The sequence below is a fragment of the Anopheles marshallii genome, chromosome 2 (genome assembly GCF_943734725.1).
Source record: "Anopheles marshallii chromosome 2, idAnoMarsDA_429_01, whole genome shotgun sequence".
NCBI classification, from domain to species: Eukaryota; Metazoa; Arthropoda; class Insecta; order Diptera; family Culicidae; genus Anopheles; species Anopheles marshallii.
In genome coordinates, this window is record NC_071326.1 from 43,683,859 (window position 1) to 43,708,990 (window position 25,132).

General features: G+C 42.3%; 1 protein-coding gene across 1 annotated transcript in view; it reads left to right on the forward strand.

Annotated features, from left to right (window-relative positions):
• Positions 1-2,377: 2,377 nt before the first annotated feature.
• LOC128709319 (contactin-4) overlaps positions 2,378-25,132 on the forward strand; it is a 171,183-nt gene continuing 148,428 nt past the window's right edge. Inside the window, exon 1 of the mRNA XM_053804305.1 lies at positions 2,378-2,480. Within this exon, the coding sequence (XP_053660280.1) occupies positions 2,378-2,480 (103 nt within the window). The remainder of the gene's footprint in view (positions 2,481-25,132) is intronic.

Sequence of the window (25,132 nt, forward strand, 5' to 3'; positions counted from 1 at the left end):
GATATTATTTTCGCCTCTTTTCACCACCAAGACGCGTTGCGTTGCGCTGTATTCAATTACTTCATCTTTTGTCCGTCCTCCGTAGAATATGACAATTTACTTGTTTCAGTTTATCGTCTCTAGTCTCCGTCGGTAGAGATTCACGCGATGTTATTAGAGCGAAAAGAATCAGCGGATGGGAACAACAACTTCGAAATACGCTTACAATGGCGTTTGCATGCATGTAGCAAGAAAATAAACTACAACAGCTATTCTGATCTCCACTCCACACTCGGTTCCCCAAAACGAAGGGAAGACATTTTTTTTGGCCATTCCCTTTGTTGAGGGACATTGCAGCGCTAGTTCTCCGCATCAGTTACTACATAAATCTTCGGTCACATTTCAGTGCATGGTTGTTTGGTAGCGTGGCAAAAATTACAACGGATCACGCCAGAAACGTGATTCGAATTATTTTATCCGTACAACAGTAGTAGCACAGTGTAATACGTTTCTTTATGATGATGGCCCGCTTTCGCATATGCCTTCGAGCATGGCTTTGGCGTAATGTTCTCTTGTTGTCCGTGCTACCGAATGCCTTTATTTTGTTTTCGTCTGCCTGGAAGCAATTAAAACTTTCACTTTTAGCCCGTTGGCTCTATTTTCAGCATGTTCGGTGCGATTATGTGTCTGTAATGTTTGTGCCTCTCTTTTTTTCTCTTTGCAGTTGATCAACCGCATTGATTCCGATAGACTGTCAGCAATCAACCGAACTACATCAGCATCATCACACCATGCTATATAAGAGCAACAGCAGGAGTAAAAAAGTGCAACTTCCACAACGATCGATGAAATTCGTCAAGTGCCACGGAACTAAACATTCAGCGCGGATGACACAAAAAAACACATACAAAACAACGGGAGCATTCGAATCGACAGCTGCTAACGACATGAACGATAGAACACTTGTGTGCCGTGATGACAGCAACTATAACGCTTACCCCGTCCTGCATAGAAGCCGCTAACTGTAGGCGATTTGTAGGTCCGGAACAAAGTGCACTCTTCACCGTTCCACCACACCCCGGGCCGTCCCGACGACTCTTAAACGACTCGTGCCTGTTTTTAAAAGCGGAAAAGCGTTCCCCATTTTTACGGAACATGCCATTCGTAGGCTAATTGGGTACCATTGAAAGAAGGTGAAGCACACGTTAGAGTGGCAGAACGTAACGAACTGTTCGAAACCAAACTCTATGCGCTTGAAAGGAGTTGATTTGATACGCACTGAACCGGGTGAAATTGGTCAATTGATGTGAATTATATTTTTACAATCGAAATACTAGAGCAAGATGTTTCTATGATGAAACTGTACTGTTGTAGGTGCTCATCGTTTCATCAGAATTTTAGAACTAAAGCATACAAAAAGGGAAATCCATTGTTAACTATACAAGGATTTTGTTTTTTGAAGACCCATTTTTGGATACTTAAGATGATAATTTCCACACTAAATATTTTAAATTGAAGCTACAAGCCTTATCGCTCAACGCTACATGGAAAAAAATCAATACGGCCTTTATCAAAACAAAACAAAATAGTTTCGAGACTTCATAGAAATGTAAGCCACATTGCAGTTATTTATCAATTGTATAATTTATTTGAGCAGATTATTTAAATTATGCTTTTAAGCTTTTTTAACACCATCACGAACGAAGGAAACATTGACTTTTTCAACCAGCACACTGCAAGCCCGGCTGCGAACTTCAAGTGTTTGTGTTCTGTTCTCAGCTGAGAACGAATGAAGATTGGCAGTCATTCACGTCACAGGATTTGTTTTCTTTCCAGCACCACATATCATCGTGTGGCGAAGAATCGGATGTTTTTCTGTGTGTACTTTTGCAGGAGCACATACACAAAATCGCAGCTATAGGTCTTTCCGCGTATGTGTGTCGTTCGGCGCGTGAAACTTTTACAGCGCGAAACGGATAGTTGCGAATTGTACGAAGATGGTCTCGAAAGGGCAAGCGGTTGCCAATGGCCGAATGGTTCGTCAGTCAGTGCACTGCAGTGAGCCACGTTCATTCGATAGTGTTTGGTGTGCGTGAAGATCATCGTGAAGATCGTGTGCCGGATTGCGACGGGTAGTGTAATCGATTGTGAGTGTACGAGCGTGCGCGTGTGTTTTTTTTTTTACACTGGAGAGCTTTCGCGTTTCCTTTGTGCGGGAGTGTCACTTGCGAGTAGGGCGGGTGTGAGCTTCGCTGAGTGTGAGCAAGTGGAAAGTGCGTGAAATTGCTGGAGTGTTTTGGCAGGCTCTCGTTCTGCCCTGGCTGTGGATCGTTAACGAAGGTCACGGTGTCCGTGCACTGTGCGGAGTGGTAAAAGGTGTGCCAGGTTGTTTGCTACAATGGAATTGCGGCATAAGTTCACCACGTTCGTCCGGCTAATGCTGTTGCTGATGGTTGGCGGTGGCAAGTGGGTGCACGTGAAAAGCGAAGGATTCAAAGCAGGTAAGAAATATATATCATGGATTATGTGAATATAATGATTCTATCAAGTATACATGCACTTTTATCAAACAACATAGCATTGGATGTTAGTGCATTTGAGAACGATAATTACGATGAATAATTGCAAGTATAAGTTGCACTCTCTTCTGATGATCGACAAAACGCCCTCTGTCGGCGACTAACTATTTCCTTATTTTTAAGCTCAGTGAAAGGTATTAATTGTGTTCCAACTGGTGCCGGGTTCCATCTGTTAATAAACTTTGAGAAATTCGGAAGATCGTGTTATGTTACATTAGCTTTTTTTAAACACCATTACACATTGAAATTGTATGAAAATTTTTAAACATACTTACTGAAAGTCTTTCCCTCAAATAAGCTAATCGAAGATATGTTCCACTGTACATAGTTCATTCATTGCTTTTCTTAGAATTTATCAATTGATTCGTATCTTTGAAAAATTAATTTAAGTATAAACAACTTACACACAATTAATGCACCTTTAAGCACCGTTCAGCAAACCGTCATGATACTGTAAACATTTTGCACTTTATCATATTTTATTCAACGCACTGTTACGCAAAAATTGCTAGCAAAGTAAAAGCATCTCTTCTCCAGCCATTTCCTTATTCCCACTGCTTCCAACAGTGATGTACCGTAATAGTAAACCGTTGATTTATAAATTTATGTCAATGTTGCATTTTGCACTCGACCCAACTATGAATATTTCATCGTCACAAGCAGTTGTGCGAAATGGAAGCAAATTTGCAACCAGAGCTACAATTTGCCTAATGGATAGTCATTTGCTGGCCATTTTTCTTCCACCCCGGCCATGCGGAATGTTGGACTGTGCAAAAGAGTGCTGAGAGGGTGCCAACAATCGTGATTCCGATTTGGTGGCAACAGTGATGAAGCGTGAGGGTTGCATTGATAGATTGACTAACAAAATACACACTCTGTGTACGCTCTGATCGTTCGCTGGGTGAAAGAATGGGAGCCGGAATCGAAAGGTCCTATTCATTGAGTATTTTTTACCATCGATAGTAATTGTGGTGCCTTTAACCACATTTCAAGCGTTCAGTTTTCCTTTCCATTGACTGAACTCGATTGGATTTTCGTCTTAGAGCACTGAGCACGTCCTAATAAAGCCGTTATGAATATTAAAATCATCCAAAATCCGATGGCACCATAAACTGGTCACTGAAAGAAACGAATGATAAAAACAAATCTTTTCAAAATTGTTCGGATTCAGATTGTTTGCTTCCAGTCAATGGCAGGAAAAATGGAAATGGAAAAGAAAAAATCAACTAAAACCATCGATCCGAGCCACTGACGGTGAATTTATTCCTCTTTCAAAATTTCCCTTCTATTTCCACCCATTACTGGCCGCCCGCAACCAACAACTAACGCAAACAAGGTCGGAATTCGATATACAAAACTTTTGCGCTGCACCCTTCTCCACCCAGTTCCATGCGGTCCGTACGGCCAAACGCCAAAAGGGCATCACCTCATGAATATCGTTATTTTCACGACGCGAAAATCCCTTTCTCGGGCAGAGAACTTTCCATTCCAGTGTCGGGTCGATAATTGATTTCGATAAGCGAAATGGATATTTTTTGGCGCGCCTCGGCCGATTTCGGATATTGACATTTGCGCTTTGGTAGGTGACGACGAGTGGTACGCAGGGTGTTTGACGGGTACGATGATGGTCTGTGCAAGGGGTCGCCCTTTTGTGGAGCTTTCTTTTTACGTCGGTGTGTTGTAGGAAGGAAGCCATAAGACGAAACCACACAACCACCGAACACCGAGTGCCGGTGATGAAGCTGTTTGGGCGAGCAAATTGGGTGCCGGACTAGCCATTTTGGGTAGGTTTTGCTTTCTGTGCTTTCGCTTTGTTATTGTTTATTCAAGCTTCAAAATAAGGAGCACAATGGTGATAAAAGCGAAAAACATATCGCCCATGGAGGCGCCTGGTCGTGCAGCAATTTTTCTCTCATGGAGGCGCCTGGTCGTTCAGTAATATTTCTCCCATGACGGTCTTTTTTTTTTGTTTACAAGTAAGAGATTCGCTGCATGGCGTGCGCCTAAGCTTTATTGGTTTGTGTTATTCTTGCACCCATCACCTGATGCTCATTCTACACCATGACCCACGGTCACGCACACACTAAGGTATGTTCGGTTGCACTGTCCCGAATTGAGCTACGCCTAATGCATTTTCACCTTTGAGCTGGGCGATTTGTATCGTCCGAATAAATAACGCCAGATCAAAGAACACACTCCAGGCACACTTTACACATCCGTTGGAAGTTGAGTTTTTTTTTGTCCGGTTTGTTTGTTGTCCCACTTGCGATACCATTTGGCTTCAAAGCTAAGCCGTGACGGTTCTCGTCCGCAAAATCAAGCATTTTCCCATGCAAACTGTTTGGTTTTATAGCTGCGGGACGATTCGTACTAAGTTTGTGTGTTTCGTTTTGTTTTTGCGTTTGGTTTTTGACACCCTCGAGGGAAAAGCTTGTTGTTACCGAAACGGTTTTATCGCCATCGGAAGCGAAGCGGTGAGGCTATTTGTCTTGCAGTCTTGGAATTTGGCGGATTTTTTAGATTTGTTTGCAGACCTGTGTACAGTATGAGACGCAAAGAAGCAGAACATCCATCTAGGGCAAACCCAAAGCACTATCGTACCTTCCGGATCATTGTAGAGTGGCGTTGGGATTGGTTTTTGTTCCGTTGGGGAGCGAGGTCCAGAGGTCCTGTTCCACCATTCTGTGATGAATCATGATTTCGTATACTGGTCGATGAAGTGAGTACGTTGCTCGGAGCGTTTTTTATGTGCTGTATGTTTGTACCGTAGTATCGCTGTGTAATGCTATCGCGTACTACTCCGCCTAACTCACGGGAGATATGACGTTCGTTTGGTCAAACGTACGTGTTGGATTCGAATTTTCAGAACTCTAGCAATCGCGGGCAGGATGTTGCGATATGGATCGGAATGCGTATTTGTGCACCACAGCTATAGTGGCGTAATACTGCGTGATACAACGTGATTTGTAAAAGATTCTGTTTGCTCCTGACTACAAGCAAGTCTTTCAAACCATATTAAATTTAAGAAAAAAAACAAGCTTTAATGAACAGCATGCTTCGTGTGGGATCGATTATGAAACCTTTTTTTTGACATCATGAACATCGTTCCTTTTCATACGTTCATTCACTCAAAATTCACAAATTTGTTCGAGTTTTGTTAAAAAAAATGATAAATGGCCTTTAGTCCACTTCAAGCACTTCAATGGTCTCCAACGTGTGAAACAATCCATCCAACCTCCAGTGTTCTCTGGTACCCGTTTTTGTGAAAAGCCTACACCTCTTATCTGTTATACTTGCTCCTGGTTAGGACATTAGATCACGTTCGGTGCGAGTGGATACTTGAGCCCACTTTCTGTCTGAAACAGGACACGTGCAGTCCGGAGGACAATATTCATTCACTTATCCCTTTCCCGAACGAATCGGGCCAGTGTCGGGTGTGAAAATCTAGGAAACCATACCACTGCTGCCGGGTGGCGGCTACCGATGCAGTGCGATCCGTGAACAAAACGGTGCCGGCTTACAGACTGTCTCACACCAGCAGGCAAGAAGAAAACGGTAACACCTTCCTAAAGCTGAACAAGTCATGCACTTAGGGTCAATGTCACTTTATTACCATCATAAACACGTCCTTGTTCGACGAGTATTCCCCGGGACATGGTGGCACGTTTAAGGCGTTCCCGTGCACTGCTGCAATGGCATAAGCTTTCAATTAAGTAAACCCAACAGTAGATGAAGCTTATTATCGCTGGTAAGTTGCACTCCTTTTCAACGTTGCCTCCTTTGGCTGTTCGGGTAAAATACCTTTTCTTCACATTTTTTTTTTGTTTGGCGAGACAAAACGTTGTGTATGTAAGAAAACACACAACTTCCCCTGCTACATCCTACATCATGCAACTCACAGTCGAACTGTCGTTACTGTGCATACCTGCCTAAGTATGGTGTGAACACAGAGCGGACAGAAACACTGTTGACACATCTTATTACACACGAATCACGATTTTGGCCGATCGGTGAGCAAGGGAGACCATACGAGCGGCGTTATTACATTCAACCAAGTGGAGGTGTTTTGTCGATGCAGGTTTCGGGAGTTTTTGTTTGCTTTTTGTCTCAACACTCAACTTTCCCCGCAGGAACGGATAAAACACTTTCGTTGGGTGGCCGTTTCAAGATAAACATTTTATAGACCGTCGGGTCATGGCACATGTAAAAATTCAGTGACTTAGGGATGTATTTTTTTTGAGGATGCCCTCCTTGTGCGCACACCCACTTGCACATGTCATCGACTGGGTACTTGAGTCACATAAAAAAGTATGGATGTCTTGTAAGCGTATTAGATACAGAGAGATATAAAGCAAAAAAGTAGCCGAAACATAATAAAAAAACAACTCTGTCTAAGACGACGATAGCAAAGGACAACAAGGTGATGAAAGACACGAACCAACAAAAAAATGGCTCTGTTGAAGCAATGTTTATGTATCGTTTGTCCTGCCTTACATCTGTGTCCCTACTGCCAGCCAAGATCCTTTGATGTGTGTCCGTATCCTTTTCTACATGGCCAGAGGGTTTCAGCCGTCTACTTCCTGCACTACAACCAGATCCTTGAAGGAAAACGGTGTCGACATTGGACGGTGGGCTATCTATTTGATGCTTTTACTTTCGGTGACCGTTGTCGGAAGAAGGTCCCAAGTTACGCGATGGCAGTGGGCATACTTCCCCTGTGTATACCACGGAACTCGCAACATTCGGCATGGTTAGCTTCTTAACCCATCTTGGTCCCCACTCATGCAGCTGTCCTTCATACGTGAAGTATTTTTTATGTATTTAATTCAACTGCTTTTCCACCGTCAAGGGAAGTACGAGGGTTCCCTCCTTTTTTGCCTTCCTGTAGAGTTTTTTTCCACAACGCATGTTTTTCCTACATGAATTTTTCACACGTATTCATGCACGTGACATTTGACGTCTAGGTTGGGAAACATTCAGCCAAGAGCAAACCAAACATACACGCCGAGGGAAGACACGAGGTGAACGAAAGATTAATATCGAATTTGTTATACATTTATGGGGCAAGGCGCTTATTGGAAAGCGATAATATGCGCATAAAGTTTCGACACAGCAGCTGTGACGCTGCGATAACAAATGTTACTAATGGGTCAGCTTTTGGTGTGGACCGTGTTTAATGGAGGGGCGCAAGGGGGAAAATCGCCAATGCTTGACCAGCTATGGATGGATCTGATGTGTGTGTTATCACATGGCACGCTTAGCGATTTGTTTACTGTGATGAGTTTTCCTTGTAACTTGTTTACTTTCACTGCTGTAAACATAACGATAATGATGTTAGTGCTCAAGGAAATAATTATTACCTACGTTTGTTCGTTTTGACCTAAACGGTTGCTAAATTTAGTTGTAGTATTTATAGTTTGAAATATAAACAAAATATTTCATTTAGCTACGTTTCTTTCCTTTAGCTAAGGAATTATTGAAAAACTATTGAATAAAGATTGTGATAACATAAATACATAATTATTACAAAGGTTTCATTTCTGGCTTAATTTTCTACATTTATCCGTTTCTGGATAATCACGTCCAATCGTCAGTAATGCAGTAATAATTAATACAAACGTCTGAGAAGTGATGAATAATAACAAACCTGGTTCAAAAAAAACATTTTAATGCATTTAAAAATACTGTACTATTCCATTTTTAGTACAAAATTAAACGTTGTGTATTGGTAAACAAAAGAGCAAAACATCAAGGGATATGGTGTTTTCGAAAGAATATCATCAAATAATTGTGAGGTATATTGATTTATACATCAAATTACCTATTTGTGTAGCCAGTTCTGTTGATTTGAAGCATGATTTTCAAATATATTTGATTTTGTGTTATTCTAGCAATCTGTTATTATAAATGCGTAGCACCAAATAAAGCGCTCCATTTCTCATCGCTCGGCACAAAAATACAAAGAATACGGAACAACTAGTATTGATTTTCTACCTTGCATTGCCGCTTCCCGGCAGGTACGAATACAGTCCAAAACCCGTAATTCTTCGTACTCTATTTGCGCCACCTTTTACCTGTACTCACAGCCCCACATTTCCTCCATCCTGTCTTTGGGTGTCTAGGGACAGCTTTTAGGGTCCGCGCGGTTGATGCCGTAGAATAATTTATTCGAATACAGCACCGTCGTGTCGGCGGGGCCGCTTCCGTTCGCATCAGCGCGACTGCCTCGCTAAAGCCTGATCGATGATTGAACCTTCGCAAAAGGGGGCACAAAATTCCCCTAAGGGAGGGTAAGGGGGGAAAAAACCCGGCAGTGTACAAGTGTACGCATATTTTCCTACGCTTTATCCGCACTCAGGTGGAAATTGAAAGCAAACAGCGTTTTTCCACTCGAACAAAAGGCTGCTCCGGGTCTCCGGCAGCTAAATGTTGATACACTCGGCAAGAGCACGTATGAGATGGGGTAAGACGGAAGCTTCCAACCCGACGAGGGGAAGGGTCTTGCGGAGTGAAGGGAACCCAGTGTCTGCGCCTCTGAAATCCTATTTGCACTCACGCGCACTCACTTCCGTCGTATGCTTCACCATCGACAACCATAGCTCAGACACAATTTCCGGGATCAGCCTTTTTGACACGCTTTTCCAAAATTAGAACTTGAAACGCGACTGCGGTACGGCAGAATTTTCCTCTCTAGATCATTGCATAGAAAAGAGATAGAGAATGAGGTAGAGAGTGAAGGAGATTGCAAGTGAGTGAGAGTGAAGGACAGAGCAATCGAGTGTGTAAGAGAGAAAGAGGTAAAGAGAGAGAGAGAGAGAGAGCGATAGAGTTTGAGAAAGAAAGATTGCTGAACCATTCGATATCCTGTTTCTGGTGGTTTCTGGACAAATTCCTCAACCTTCAACGGAAAACTTACAACCAAGCAATGAACCTCAATCAAAATGCGTTGAATTTGGGATTATCATGCACCAAAAAACCCTCTTGACAAAATTTGATGTGGTGCGGTGAATTAAACGTTCGATCCAATTATGTCATCAGCGTAATCGTTAGGTATTCTTCGCTGTATTTTGTAGAAGTAGACAAACGTACGTTGGGCAAATTTAATTTAAATTAAATGAGACGAACAGTTTCGTTTCGCAGAAGTATCCATCAATGGAATGGAAGCCGTAAATTGCTTTTATTTGAATGGCATTCGCATGAACAATTTAATTACAAAATTTACCCATTATTGTGTGGGAACTGTTATCAGTATTATCTGAATATTTTAATACTCTTAAAAAAACCGAATGTGAGAATACAAGCAAATCGATCGTAAACTAACGATGTGTAAATTGTTTACCATTTTTGAATCTTATAATTTCAAGGAATCATTTCATTTTTTTCAATGCAGTACACTGGCACAAAAAAACATCAAATATTGTTTTATTTAAATGATCGATGTTACAAAGCCTTTTTAATACATGCAACGTTTTGTAATACGAACCAAGAATTTATCACAATTCTGTGCTTTGTACAATATACTAACGGTACTGAACATCATTTAGGATTTTGGGCGCATTCGGTGTATTTTGTAACTAAAATGTTGCGTTGTTATCATAAATTTATTGATGATTTTATTCATCATCGTTTGTTTGTGCAATATTGTAGCAAAAATTACCAAAAAAATGATTATGTGTGCTTCCTTCGAAAATTTAGATAAATTACTTTATGCAACGATTATTCATGGTTGGGGTTGTATGTCTCATTATCTTTAATTTCATTTCATAAAACTCATGAAAACACTATTTAAATTTAAAATTGTTTCATTGGTTTAATTAAGTTTAATATTAGCAATTAAGGTTAGATGTAGTCAGTTATGCTAAACTCTTTCCTGTAGTAACAATAATCGCTTTCCGACAAATGATGAAATGCAAGGTTCTTGCAAGGTTTGCAGTTCAGCTGTTTCAGATAGTTAATTAAGTTTTCTGCGAAACATATCCTGTCAGAAAGTGAAGTTTTTTCTATCTTCGACCCAGCATCATAGTTTCCCTCGATACGCTCGATACACTTGGATGTTTGATTGCACACATGCCAAATGAAATCCACCTACCACAATGCGCTCATTAGCGAACATTACTATTCATATCGAGCTTCATCTTGGTGGTGGTGTTTTCTCATCCGTAGCTGCACCCGGCGAACGAGCCCGGATGCAATCGCATTAGTGTTTATTCATTGTTTCCGCCATAAGCGCAGATTAAACATCCGTCCGAGGCAACGGGGCAGAATAAATTAGGCGAAACTATCCTTTCCGTATCCCGAGAGACGTGAGACACTTTCACCCGTACACAGGTATTCGGTGCCACACAGGTGGAAGTTTTTTTCATAATGGTCACATAACGCGTTTGTGCGATAATTTATTTAAATATGCTCTTAACGCCACACACGTCGGCACGGCTTCGGTCTTCAGCCAAATCTCACAGAGCACACCGGCACACAGAAATGTCAAACGACCGTTGAAGTATGGCAACTCACTGGGCCGATAAAACCTTAAACAATCACTATGTCCTGATTGCGGAAGGGGTTTCAAAGGGTAGGACAAGCATCATGACGGCCGCAACGCTACGTCAGTCTGTGGTTATATAATTATTTACTCACTCCTTGCACGATTCTCCTTCACAAGTTCTTCACACCAAGATCACACACATGCAAACTCACAAAGCTTCAAAGTGCGGTTTATCACAGACAAACATGGCGTGGCTTTGCCGCGAGTGTTTGACGGCAGCTGGTGCAAATTGAAGCTCATTATTTTCATTCACTTCAAGGAGCATTCTAATTTCTCAACTAGGCAACAACCGCCGGCCGGTAAAGCGACCGGATTTCCACAATCACTGGCACAGTTCACGGTTCAGCTAGGGCTAAACAAGGGGTTCACCGGCTATAACGAGTTATGCTCACATTCTCGCACACCGTACAGAGCTCGTACCGCTGACAAATGACGGTGGGAGTACCTGTACTTACTGCGGCACTCGTTTGATCTGAATAGTTGTACCGAGCATGCTCCACAGCGAGAGAGTGGAACTAAAGGTGTAAGTAGGTGCATAATGAAACAGCACCGTGCTAAGAGTACGCCTCTGAAGATTTGCACACGACGTCGCACTAAGCCGTCTGAGACACTTCGGTGGAAAAAGGGATCGCAGTGTGAAACAAATCGATACACAGATCGACACACGCACACCTCCAAGGATGTGGCTCGGAAGCGATGTGTTGGTTAATATTTAATTTCTAATACATTAAAAATTCCACTAAAACTGCAACGATGCTCCGAACGTTTATTGCTCGTCGCGCGAACGTCGTAACGGAGCTGCTTTGTTCCGGCTTGATGGGTGCAAAAAACAACCCACAAGCCTTCGTCTCCATCTCAGCGGGGGCGAAACTTTATGCCGGTGCTGTTTGGTGTCGGAACTTGCCAAATATCTCCGGTGAATGACGGTCATGATGAAGATGTACGACGAGATGACCTGGAAGTAGAAGGGTGTATGTGGTGTGAAGAGCGTTTTCCCTTGAGATAGAGAAAAAGCACAACGAAATCCGGTAGACGTACCCAACCAACTAAAAGGCTCGTCCCGTTGAAAATGCAAGCCTTCCCGAAACAAGCCCCAAATCCAACACAAGCCAAAAGAACAGCAAGCGTACACACTCGCAAACCGAACGACGAGAGAGTCTTTAACAATTCAACTAACATCGTATCTTCATTATCAGCCTGCCCGGGTCCTGTACCACTACTCCACTTCCAAGCTTTCCCATCCGGATCTGGCAGAGGATGGCCAGAGGCAAGGATGGCAAAGATGAAGCCTACCTTTCGCATGGTCGCAACAAGAGGAAACTAACAAGAGGAGCTGAAAATAAATCAAAAACTTTTGATACACTACACTTTTCACCAACTAGTGATGGTGATGAGGTGAGATGGATTGGAGAAACAGGACTGGAACGTTGTCTGCGAGCAAGTTCGGCTTAATCTCGTCGTAAGATTTTTGGCCAAAGATTTGAGTAGGTTTCACCGCTCCCTACGTTTGGCAAGGTATCCGATGGCTGATGTTTTGAAGGATGAAGTCTTGTTATACACTTCGTTGGAATGATGGTTTGGGGCGAAAGGATTGGGGATGGAAATTTCACGTGTCTGCCCACCCCATCGATGTCGGGCGGCATAACGACTTTGAGCGGGGAATAGTTTTCCCAAGTGAAAACCCAAATCCAAAAACTTTCGGCATTTCAGGCAGGGAAACTGGGAACTTTTTGGGTACGTTTGCTCCCAGTTAGGAAGAATTTTTGCATGTGATGGGTTTAAACAGGCGGAGGCACGGCATTTCGTGATCATCCATCAAAGATGAATCATAAAAATTAGATTGTTTGGTTTGGTCGGACCTACTTTAGTTTAGCTCAACAATATTTCTTGCCGCAACATGCAACATAATTGCAAAGCCCCCTGTCGTCTGAAATATTTAGAACAATCGTTATTCAGAATAGCAAAGGTCGCTTTCGTGTACTTCAACCTAAGTAATAACGGTTTCGAAATGAATTTTTGCGATAAATACTAAGTTTATTCTGTTAAGAACACCAGACAAATCAATTGTGTCTTGATGAAGAGTAGTACAAGGTTTTGACACTCAGATTCTTTTGATACGTTATCCATGGTATAAACAATGAATTGTCTCTAAACTAGCTTTTTCCAGATTTGAACAGCGTTAATAGCTCGAAGAAATATTCTAATACGGATGCTATGAATATGCGAATAATGATCAAAGCAGATTGCAGTGAACAATTGACCCCCAGTCGTTAACGATGCAACCAACAATCAGACGTTGCTACTAAATTTTGTCTCAAAGATATCCATTTTTTGTCGAAGCCGACATTTTTTGACATTCTGCATCAATTGTAATCTCCAATACATCAATTTTTGTCTCTTGGTCCCATATTTAAGTCACTGGTGACTTTGCCACTACATGGAATCTATAAGACTGTCTATGACAATCTATGGCATCTATGGTGGCATTAAAATTCATAGAAAAATGTATATAAAATTGTTTATAGACATAATTCTTGATTATTATTCAGCGATCAATACGAATGTCCGATGAAATAAACGAAATAATAATAATAATAATAATAATATCCTAATCTGCATTATTGAATATGTTTTCGTTGCGAATTAATCACACGCTTTTCCAAAATAAAACGATTTTGGATAAATTGACACTCTCATGAAAAAAAACAAGGTGCCATAAAACATTGTTTATTTGATAAAAATCACTAGGTCTGTTTGAAACATGTGCACAGTCAATTGTTTTTTTTCCATCCGAGATGGTCTAAAACCGGTAAAAATCAATTAACGATATCACATCCCACGGTAGTCTGATAAAAAAAGTGCTTCTAGTGACATAAACCTATGCCCTTCACCGGGTTAAACATGAACTTGATTATAAAAAGCAATGTGCTCTCATAGTACAGTATGGTATGGTGTTACCAAGTGTTACCGTCATTCGCTGATAGGCAGGTGTGCAATAGTTTTGTAAGCTCTACCGTCCTCACCATCATGTGTTGCTTCTGCTTTGGTCGACTTTTAAAGCATCACGTTTAAAGAATGTTTCGCGAACTTTTCGTTTTTAACATGGATCCCTTAAACATCCCTGGATCCCTGAAAACTCGAATGCCAATGTGTCTAACCATTACACCATACAACGTTAATAGTGTGGCAGCTACTGTTTGCTTCCGGTTGTACGATTTCCATCGGTTTAGGAGCACACCTTCCCCGGTGAACCGATCGACTTCCGATGTTCACTGTGGAGTGTGAAAACGAGAAACAAACCACATCATCCTCGCTTAGTGGATTAGTTTTCCCGTTTGCAGGAGCTGTGGCAGCTACTGCCTGGTGTAGATCGAACCCATTTTAGCTTACCTAAATCCCTTCCAGCTGTGATAGGAAGGCAGAAGCTGACCGATACATATGCGCCACGCTGCAGAGGAAGTTTCCACGGGTGTGCAAATATTCTCACCCACGCGGTTCTTCCCAGAACTGAAGATAACCGTAACCCGAACCGACACCACAGCTCCGAGTGTTACACGGGCGAAAAGTGCATCGAGCAGTAAAAAAGTGGTCCCTCATGTGGGATAAATTTATCTCCGTTGTCGCTCCCTAGAGCTAGTAATGGAACCCAGAACGGAAATAGATTGAGCAAAGGAAAGCAAAACCGGGAGAAAAAAAAAAGATAGTTCCGATTCTTCCAACCTGATAGCTATCCGGTGAGCGTTGGAATAACTTCTGCAAACTTGCAGTCGACTAGGACAATGACATGACCCATTATCTGTCACCTTCGTTGTAGGCAGTGTGGAACTATTTTTATCGGCCATACACATACAGCTGCTGCTGGCACCGCTGCACGGATCAATGGAAGGACAACGTATCCCAGAATAGGATAAGGAACAAAAAAACAGGATTCCACTGCCACATGCGAGAACCCTGGGAACGATTAGCCCGATCCGGTGGACATTTCTTTTTTTTATGTACATTTTCACACTAGCTTTAGCTAAACTGAACACCGACGGCCTCGAAAAGGAAAGGTCGTTTGTAATTACAGCAAAACCGGGTCGACGTTTAGAGATTTAGAGCCTCCGTGAACTCGGGGTGAAACAAAGAAAGGGTCCCTCGTATCAACAGGATAGAAATCGGCGAATTGAAGCTCGGAAGGCTGGGAAAGGTCACACAAATTACTCTCCGACCGCTGGCCCAGATTGTTAGCACAGGAAGAAGATTCTGTTCCGGCGAGGAAAAGATTTGTCACGTAGCTCATATAAAATAATTAACTTTTTTACGACCGCAACGACCGCTGAATGAGGTCCGCCTATCGCAGCGCTTCGGTTGCTCTTATTATTAGTCTGACACCGGCCGACAGCTGACAGATGGTGAGAATGCGCCGCAATAATGCTACATCCTGCTGCCCTACCCGTACGCCACAGCATAACTGTCCGCCTACTTAGTGTGGAACTGTGGATCTAATCCAATCCGGACATCCGTAACGATCTGTCCCGTGTAGGTAGATCATCCGGTATGCTCAACATATGATAAACGTACACGGAATGGTACAACCCCAATTAGGGGTAAATTATACAGCCATCCAATGGGCTTTGGCAGTGTGGCATTAGTTCTTTTACCACGTGCCTCTGGCAAAGATCACAGAAAGTCGCATTTTCCAAACAGTTTCTCGTAAGTGGCTCCCTGCTGTTTTGCATATGTGGTAATTGTACATCATTCCGAACACATGTTGACTGGTGGCGCAGCATGAATATTTAAAACCCATAATGGGAAAATCATACAGAAGCTTTAAGACGCAACCAACTCTTGGTGCGTTGTGTCGAGATCGAAATTTGTTGCCTGTTTGTTATTTACTCTCGAATATAATGGATGTATGGAACCGGAAAATGGCGCAGGGAAAATTAATTTCAAAATGTAACGCATATTGCATAACTCAAGGCGTTTTCGCAAACTAGACGACTTGTGCTGTGAAGAGCCACAAGTCAACATACATTTTCAAGTACGTATTTCACACAAACGTACATAAAGGGAATGGTATTTAAATTTTGTGTTGTGCCCAAATCATAAACTTTATGTGCAAATGTTTATGATACTCTCGTTCAACTCAAAACTCATTTTCAAATGAGTAGAACTGGTAAGAAATTGATTTCAAACACGCTAAACCCACTTGCCAGCAAATGATTGAATGTTATCAACACGCATTTTACGATTGTTGCTTCTTCGACAGTGCTACTCTCTTCCAACCAACGCTCGCCTCGCGATAGTTCGCGTGTGCCTACGCTACCAACCGTATGATCAACAATCGTTTATTTTTTTCCTTTTATAGCTTCTCCTCATAACCTGCCGTCAATGAATGCCCTGGGAACAAATTGCAACAATTATCGCATTAATGAGCGACGAGCCTACACACCCCCTTGTGGCCATGTTGCAATGGCCATCCAGTCAAGGTGGAATAAAGTATGGGAGCAGCAAAAAACTCCTCCCCTTTCCAGGACCATTGCTATGTTTTTGATCAGCACCGTTCAAACGTGGTTCGTAGCGTTAGAAGGATGAAAAGAAGAGCAAAGTAGCAATGACGTTCGACCTTGCCAACTGGCCTTGATTAGTTCCCATCGGACCATTCGGTGCAACTTATGGCCTCGGTGTACGAACGAAGGCACACAAACAAAAGGAAACGGTTCGTCCGTCCGTACGGTGGCGATAGTGAAATCATTTCGCAAGTACACCTGACCCGGAGACTATCAAGGAAAGGTTTCGGATGGGCCGGAAGTCAAGGAAGCCGCTTTCCGGAAAAACGAACAAAAACGAAAAAAGCAGAGACTGTACCGTGAAAGCGAAGCAAAAAGTTCCTGCCAGCACACATCCATTACCAGATATTTCGATCCGATACGGTGTTGTTCGTTGTAGATCTCACCATCAGCCTGATAGGTCGCTGGAGAGGCTTTTCCACAAATGAAAAACAAGCATCACACCTCGAACGCTTGCTTTACTGTAGCGTATCGATCGTGATTCGTTGCCGTTGATGCATCGAGAGAAGTTTTGTTTTTTTGCCTACATCTATTGCTGCAAGCATCCGTTTATAGTAGAACTCAATCTGTTCGAAACATTCCGGAATGGTGTAGGTTGCGGACGAGAATGATGAGCTTCAGCCGTTTTACGGTTCCACTCCTTGCGCTGCTCGATGGAAAACGGATTGAGTTGATTGAGCTCAAAGATCGATTGTGCCAAAGAAAATTTCAGCGAAGAAAGGAACAAAAACTAAACAATCAACACTCAACGGACGATGTTGCTGATGCGCTCTGTTCCGGTTCCGGTAGTGTGCAACATCTACGTTCAGAAGTTCCGGGAGTTTTTATTTTTTTTCACTTTCTTGTCAGTGAGCCCATCGTGCGCAAAGTGGTCCGAAGACCTCGACTAAAGGATGTGTATGAAAGCTTGACACCTGAATAGAGCTGGCGAAAAAAAAATCAGACAGCAATACACAACGACTGACCAGAATGCAACACACGCCTTTCCGCTCCACATCAAATGGTTCTGCGGCACTGTTCTTGTTTCACACTCCACTGTGTTCGCTGGTGGCAATTAGAAACACTTATTTTCCACTCCGTTACCTTGCCTGCCAGTACCCGTAGAGCCCCTTGCCACGCACAATCTCCCCAACCCAACCGGTGGATACACAGTGCGCTGTGGCAATTTGCTGCAGTTTCGCGCCCGAACTGGGCCACGGTGCGAGCAGAACAAAGTTCTTGCAGTAAAAGTTGCGCCGCTAACCGTTTCTGACATGCAATAAATTATCGCAACCTCGAGTAAGATGGTTTTCGTTGGGGGCGAGTTCCAGGGGTTGAACGCCTCGCGTGGGAACAATGGTTCTGCTGCTTGCACTTCTTGTGGTGCCCTCCGTTTTTTCCCGAACAAAAACCGGGATTTTGTCTGCAACCGTTCCGGAGCGGCTGGGTAGTTGGGTTGTAATTTTTCGCAAAGAAACTCTCCAAGTTTACGAAAAATAAAAAAAACTCCACCCAAGGAGCGATAGCAAAGGACACCGGCACTTCACATCCAATCCACTGGCAACATATTGTCGAAGGCCACTCGTGGCACCAGTGGAAAAACAGGGAAAAGCGATTGCAATTATGTTACTACACTTTTCTTTTCCACGCGTCCAGCGCACCAGCGCCACCGTGAGCAATTATAGTTTATATTAATAATGGCTTTGCACCGAACTTCTTTCAGCCACGCTGCAATCCTTAGCCACGTCGACATAAATGTGGTAGATTTTAAGTATTAACTCACTGTGCGAGGGCCTGAAACAGCTGCAAATAAATAAACCACACTTACACGCTCACACACAGGTCGGTGCAGCCATGCACTTCATTCTGTGCCCTTTCACTGCCATCTTCAACGGCAAACGAGCACTGCTGTTTGCCAGTTCCTTCACTTTAAATAATGGCAACTACTTTCAGCTGTTGCACCTTACTAACAAACGGTTGCTTTAGGCGTGGTTGTGGGATGAAAAGTTGTTGGTGCTATTTAGTTTTAATGCTGTGTGCGGTTGTGCGAAGGTGTTGCTGGGTGGGTGGATTGATAAGAATGAAATAAAACCTACTTGACCAAACAAACTTACCTAAAGCTTTACCTAACAATATGGTGCAAATGTACAGCAAGTTATTGTGTTTTACCGCCAATGTTAACTACCGTTTAAAGCACTGTGTTTTTCCATTGCATAACGTTAGCTTATTCTCTGAACAAATACAGAAATAAAGTTGAAATGCACCCAACGTTTTAGTGAAAATGTATGGTTTATTTCTTTAAAATTCAATTCACGATACCCCAAAGATGCAGACTGTGATAAACTTCGCACGTTTGATAATGTACACCTATGATAAAAACGAACACCCACATTGCATAGCTTGGGCCGTTTTACAACTCTGCCACCACTACCAACAACAACTGTCATGCCACTTGTCGCTGTCATATTAGAGTCTTCTTAATGACTTAAATAGGTAATGACTGGAGCAAAGAAACGGAAACATGAAGTGCTTCCAGTGTGTTTAATTATCATACCATGCTAGAGCAGCACGAACCCCATGCCATGCCGAGCTAGGTATCATAGGTCAACCTGTGACACTAACTGGAAGTACCGTGATGCAAAATACACTTGTTGATATTCGATATTTTATTGTTACCGATTACCAATATCCTGTACTCAATATGAAATCTACAAGTTAAATTTCCTATCTGATTCAAATATACTTCTAATAATGAAGAATTATGTATCTGTATGTAAATAAATCGTTATGTTTGAACTGTCTACCGTTGGTTGCCGGGTTTGATGAGTATATTTAGATTATGAGCGTTTCCCGAACCAGGAAAGTGTATAATGCACCATTGCGCTAGTATTCGTTGTGCCCGCGGTTTTTATTATTGGGTTCGTGATTATTAAACCCGCACACCTCACCCTTGCTGGATGGTTGAAGCACTGTCAGAAGATCTTCTGGACGCTCCACTCACGTCCATGACTGCAAGCGCCATTCGTCAATTTGCAACGTCAAATCGGCTAACAAGCCTCAACTCAAATGGATGTGCCTCAGTGCGTAAAAAACAATACAAAAATAACAAATCAACAGCCAGAAGGGCTGAAACTAAGCCACGGTAAAGTAGGGGCCAACTTTTCCACGCTTCCACGCGGCACTGGATTGTTAGCACTTTTAAATCGCAGTCACGAAACGAACCACCAGTTCCCAGGTCTTCCGTTGCGGTTGAGGCGCTTTTCGCGTGCTGTTTCAGTTTCGCACAGCTCAGGGGGGAAAATACTTTAACCTCCCCAGACGAGAAACAGGAGCCTATCGACGGGTGATTCCGATTCTGACACTTTGAAGCACTCTGAGGAGAAGCAAATAAACAATAACCGTTCTATTGCCGAGTACTTTAGCTTCACTTACCCTACTTGAATGGCTTGAGACTTCGGGCATTCCGGGTAGGTGGAAAATCGTTTCACTACGCTTCAAAGCATGCTATGTTTTTACTTGTTTTTGCCTTCGCTCCACTCGGCATGCGAGCTGCATGCAACCTCAAAGGTTGGAATTGTTGGTACGTAGTTGCAAAGTAGTTTCAGCAAGCGAAAAAAAACACACACACACTGTACAGAAACTCCTGCACGCTCCTTCAAATGGGTGTGCCCGACTTCATGCGGTACATTGCCATCTATCAGCTCAACAACAATTGCACCCCAGCGTACGAGCGAGAGTGAGAAAAAGGGACAACACGTCACAAGGTGGAAATGATGTTCCTGATGCATAAATAAACGACTGCAGCATAAAATGTGTGTGAATGTATGTGCGGTAGCACATCAGAGGCAGTCAACTGAACGATTTGCCAGACGAAACCTCTCACGGTGCACTATAAAGTACATTTCAATTTCACTTGACGTTCAACACGGCGGTCACCACCATCCATTCCGCTTGTGCTTGCCAATGCGATGGAAATCCAGGCGGAAAAATAGAATCCGGATTTGCTTGCTTGCTAGTACTGCTACTACTACTACTGCTACTACCATCACTTGTATCTTTCATAGCTTGCTTTTTTTGTTCTACGCGAATAGACTCACACGAAGGGACGATTAAGGATGGACAAAGTCAGCAATCGTTTTATGCTTCTCGGCTGCGCTTCGGTCGAGCTCCTTTTTTTTTTGTTTCTTTCTCGTCTGCACTTCCTCGCATTGCTGCTTTGCCAATGTCTTTTGTAGTTTAATTCTCGCTCGAACGAACAGCGAAACACAGCAGGTGCAGTCAGCGATAGCACGGATGCCGGATCACAAATCGCTTGATTTCGATTCCAATCCTCTCGAATCCGCACCGCTAGCCAGAACGTGGTGGGTGTATGACCGTTGCATCAAGAACCATCTGTAGAACCAACCTCGGGAGTTTTCGTCGGTTAACATCCGCCGCAATCAAGCTGACTGTAAATCAAATTTGGCTGCAAAAAGAAGGACTGAATGCAGTTGCTGTCTCAGCATGTATGCTGCTCCCAACCAGTCGGACACAGTCGTTTTATAGCAAGTAGTTGCACGGTTTGACGACGGCTTGCTTTAAAAATGCATTAATCTTTGCCTGTAAGTAGTTTTTTTTAAGGTTTTAAGTCGTTTTAAAAATAGGGAATAGTGTGTGGGATTGTCCCACAGTTCGCATCTAAAAGAGGTACCATGGATTGAGTAGGTATGAGGGCGAAAAATAAAGTAGCTTATGCGACATTATTGCGTTCCTTGAAGAAGATAAATGAGAAATAAATATGTTTTATAATCACTGGAACAACTACCATACTGTAACACGAAATGATGGACTTTGTGTTCTTTCGTTCCTTTTCTATCAAATTTAAGTTACATTTTTGCAACTATAGTCTATTATGAAGATTTATATTTTTCATATTCAGTTTAAGACTGGACATATCTTTCGTTTTGGTTCTTTTTTGGTAGTTTTATTTTTTATTTACCTGTTTAAAGATAAAAATCTCCAATACCTATTTCAATTGCTTTCATTAATAATAAATTGTCGAAAAGAATAGGCAAGATGGAAAGCAGTTAGAACTGAGGTAATCATATTTTGAAAGCAGTATCGTAGAAACACAGAGAAAATACCTCTTAACATCGATGAATTAGTTTGATATTACTTTAATTTTTAGTTTCCTAAGCATTAGCATTAATTCTAGATACATTGATTGTGCAAAATCTTAGAAATTCAGGATGTTTAAGGAGCATCAAAGTTTTTCCATAATTGTGCATGATTTTATAATAAACATCCTCCTTATGCATAGCATAACCTGTTTAATTGTACCAAAAATAAACGCTCTGTACTACTCTTTACTCGCCCATAAAGCCATGAACTCCACTATCAGCTCTAGGGCAGTTTTTCAGGTCCTTAGTTTCTCATGACTTGTGGTTTTGTTGTTATGTTTCTATTGTCAACGTTTTTAAACCCTGCCTCCGTTTGCCTAAGGGACATTTTTCTTCTCGACACCATTGGGGTCGGTATCTGCTGTAGACACGGTACCGCCAAATAGTGGCCCAAAATGCTTCATCTTTTGCACCATTTTGACTAACCGAGGGCAGACTCAGAGCATGGTCGTTGGCGCAATCAAGTCACAAAGGAAATGGAAACCTGCCTCAACAGACCACAGCACGGCCGGGCGTTATCTATCGCTTCGCTCCTCGGTTTTTGTGGTGTTGTGTACAATGAGGCGTCCGTTAAGAGTTGTGGCAAACAAGAAATAAGGGCAAACCAAACAGAAGAATTGCAGCGATTGTTGCAACCGGTCTCGGTGCTTTGACTTTTTTCTATTCACAAACACACACACATACACTCAAGCAGCTGCAGGAGCAAAGGACGATTATTCTTCACCATTGCCACGACTGGCGGTATGTCATGGTGTGCCGTGTTGAGAACGTTCTGCCTTGCATCATCTATTGTATGTTGTGAACAGACAGGGGCTTTAAGCGAAGGCTTTGTATGTGGGTGACCACAAAAGTGTCAACCAGTCGTAGTAAAGCCATGACGCATTGGGAACTATTGTTGTATACACATACATCATGGATTTCTTTAATACTAGGTTTTCCCAGAAGTTTATCAATTCGCATGATTACAGACCTCATCAAGTATTTTAAAGTGCATCGAGTTGAACAGATTTAAAAGAAGTTTTACGCTTTAGGTCACTAGATGGTCACTCTTATCTAGCGTGACATGGAGGCAACGCTTTTGTGTAGTAAGGATCGGAAATGACTCCATTTTATACCAACCACATCCACCCTCCAACGCTTAAGTCCATCTTGTCGTTCATATCAAAGGACACGAAAAAAAAAACCTCGGTCCTCCAGGAGGTAGAACCAGTGCCTTGGCATTGCCTTTCCGAGGCGTAGCAATGGGGCGAAGTAGCGGCACCGGAAACGCCATGACATGGAATGGAAAGGAAATTGAAGATAAATTTTGAATCAAGGAAGTTACGCTCGAATTGTGTCGTCTTCGTCGTGTTCACGACGGGTTCGGGGTAGATTTTGCCAACAACTCCACTGAGATAGCGAGACCACGATTGGTATCTCCACCAAACCGAGTGGCAACGACCGCACAGTTGGAATAATATAAAGCTAGAAAGAAGTACAAAAAAAAACGTACGAATTTCAGCAAAAAAAAAACAGAAAAATTAGATAATTTCCTCCTTCGTTCACGTTTTGGAGCGTTGGGTGCTTTTTTGTAACTATATCGCTTCCTGGCATCTGCCTCCTAGCGTGCGTTGTAAGCTGGCTAAAGTGAAACGCCTTCTGCCAATGCCGAAAATGAGCCCAAGTCCCAAACCGTGGCACGGGTAGCCATTGTGGAATGAAAATATTACCCGCCGCACAAATATTTAATCATATTCTTTGTCAGCAAATTTTATCTTCCGGTCCGGTTCGTTGTGTGTGCTTTTCTGTTCGTTTTTTTTCCTGTTTCGGTTATTGCTTTTGCTGCTCTATTTCTTTTCCCATTTTCTTTTTTCCTTTCGCCCATCATCCTTGCCTTAAAGACGGCCTTAATCGAAACGTTAACAGTTCTGATTTTGACATCGAAAGCAGTGTTGCTTATCTGTACCGTGGGCCATAAGACTCTGGAATACAAATGGGAGAAGAATCTTTCTCTTTGTGGGATGAATTAAGAGGCAGCAGATTTAAAGCTATTTCACGCACAATCGTTTTAGCTGAGGGATTTCGGTTCATTCTGTGCTCAGCATTTATTCTGTAATAAACGGGGGAGATGCTAGGATAAGAAAGATATGAACGAACCATAAAAATATCCTTTTCAAAACAAACCAAAAGCTTGATTGAGTCAATGAAAACGAGATTACTTTGTTAATGTTACCAAATTATAAAAATCATTTCGATAGTAGTGATTTTTAGATTCAATATAACGTTACCTATTATTAATGCTATCGTAAATATAACAAGTAAACTTAACCCTTTTGTAAATTTTAAGCAAAATTATGAATAGTAAAAAAAAAACTGCGAGGTGAAAGGAATAAAAATAGTTTTCATATGCAGAGCCAGCCAAATTGTAAACGAAGCTTCGGACAAACTAGTAGATATCTTACTTTATAATAGAATCAATTTTCAGTTTTTGCCTGTTCAGCCTTAACTCCTTCACATCATGAAAACAGGAAGCCCATCAAACCCCAACGAGATGAGATGAGCGTCGAGAACTCATTTCCTTTTTTGCCCGCTATCATTGCCTCTTAATCTCAACGCTCGGTTAAGCAACGGTAGCCACAGTGGCAAGGCACCGACACACCATCAACGGTAGTAAAGTTAACGAATCAATGTCGTTCAACCAACCCGGTATCCCTTCCGGACAGCTTTTCCGATCGAACGCGCGAAATAGGCCACCATTCCGGATGTGCCCCGACCTTACCCAAGTGATGCTGATGCGATGGGTGTGTTTTCTTGCTTCCATTACGTTAATCCGTTCGCAACAACGAGCCATTGCTTTCCGCTTACACCCTTCCTTCAGGATGATAACAAACCGGCCAATACTCGGCCAGATAAAATCCTCTCTTCTGCAACTACCACACGGTGGAAATACTTTTGTTTATAAATCATTTTTCCCTCTCCCAAGCTGAGCATCCCAAACATAAAAGCGATTCCTTTCTATGGCCTGCGTTATCTGGGCCACATTCAAGGAAGTTGTCCTTTTTCTCTCTCACTCGCTTTTCTTGTGTTTCTTCGTTGTTCTTAGCTTTTCTGTGTTTATTTAAGCTTTCCTGATTTTTAGTTTTGCAGCAATCGGGTTCTGGGCTGAGTTTTACCGACACAGTAGGAAACTGTAAATATAACCATGTTTCAATCATGTGCATTTAATCCAAATAGCCCAACAAAGCACTCACTTCCGTAGACAACAGCTTTTCAATGACGCTTAAAAAGTACATTTTTGTATGAGTATTTTGAGGGAGTTTTGTCCTCCTAGATGTGCAACACGTTCCTGTTGTGCAATCATGA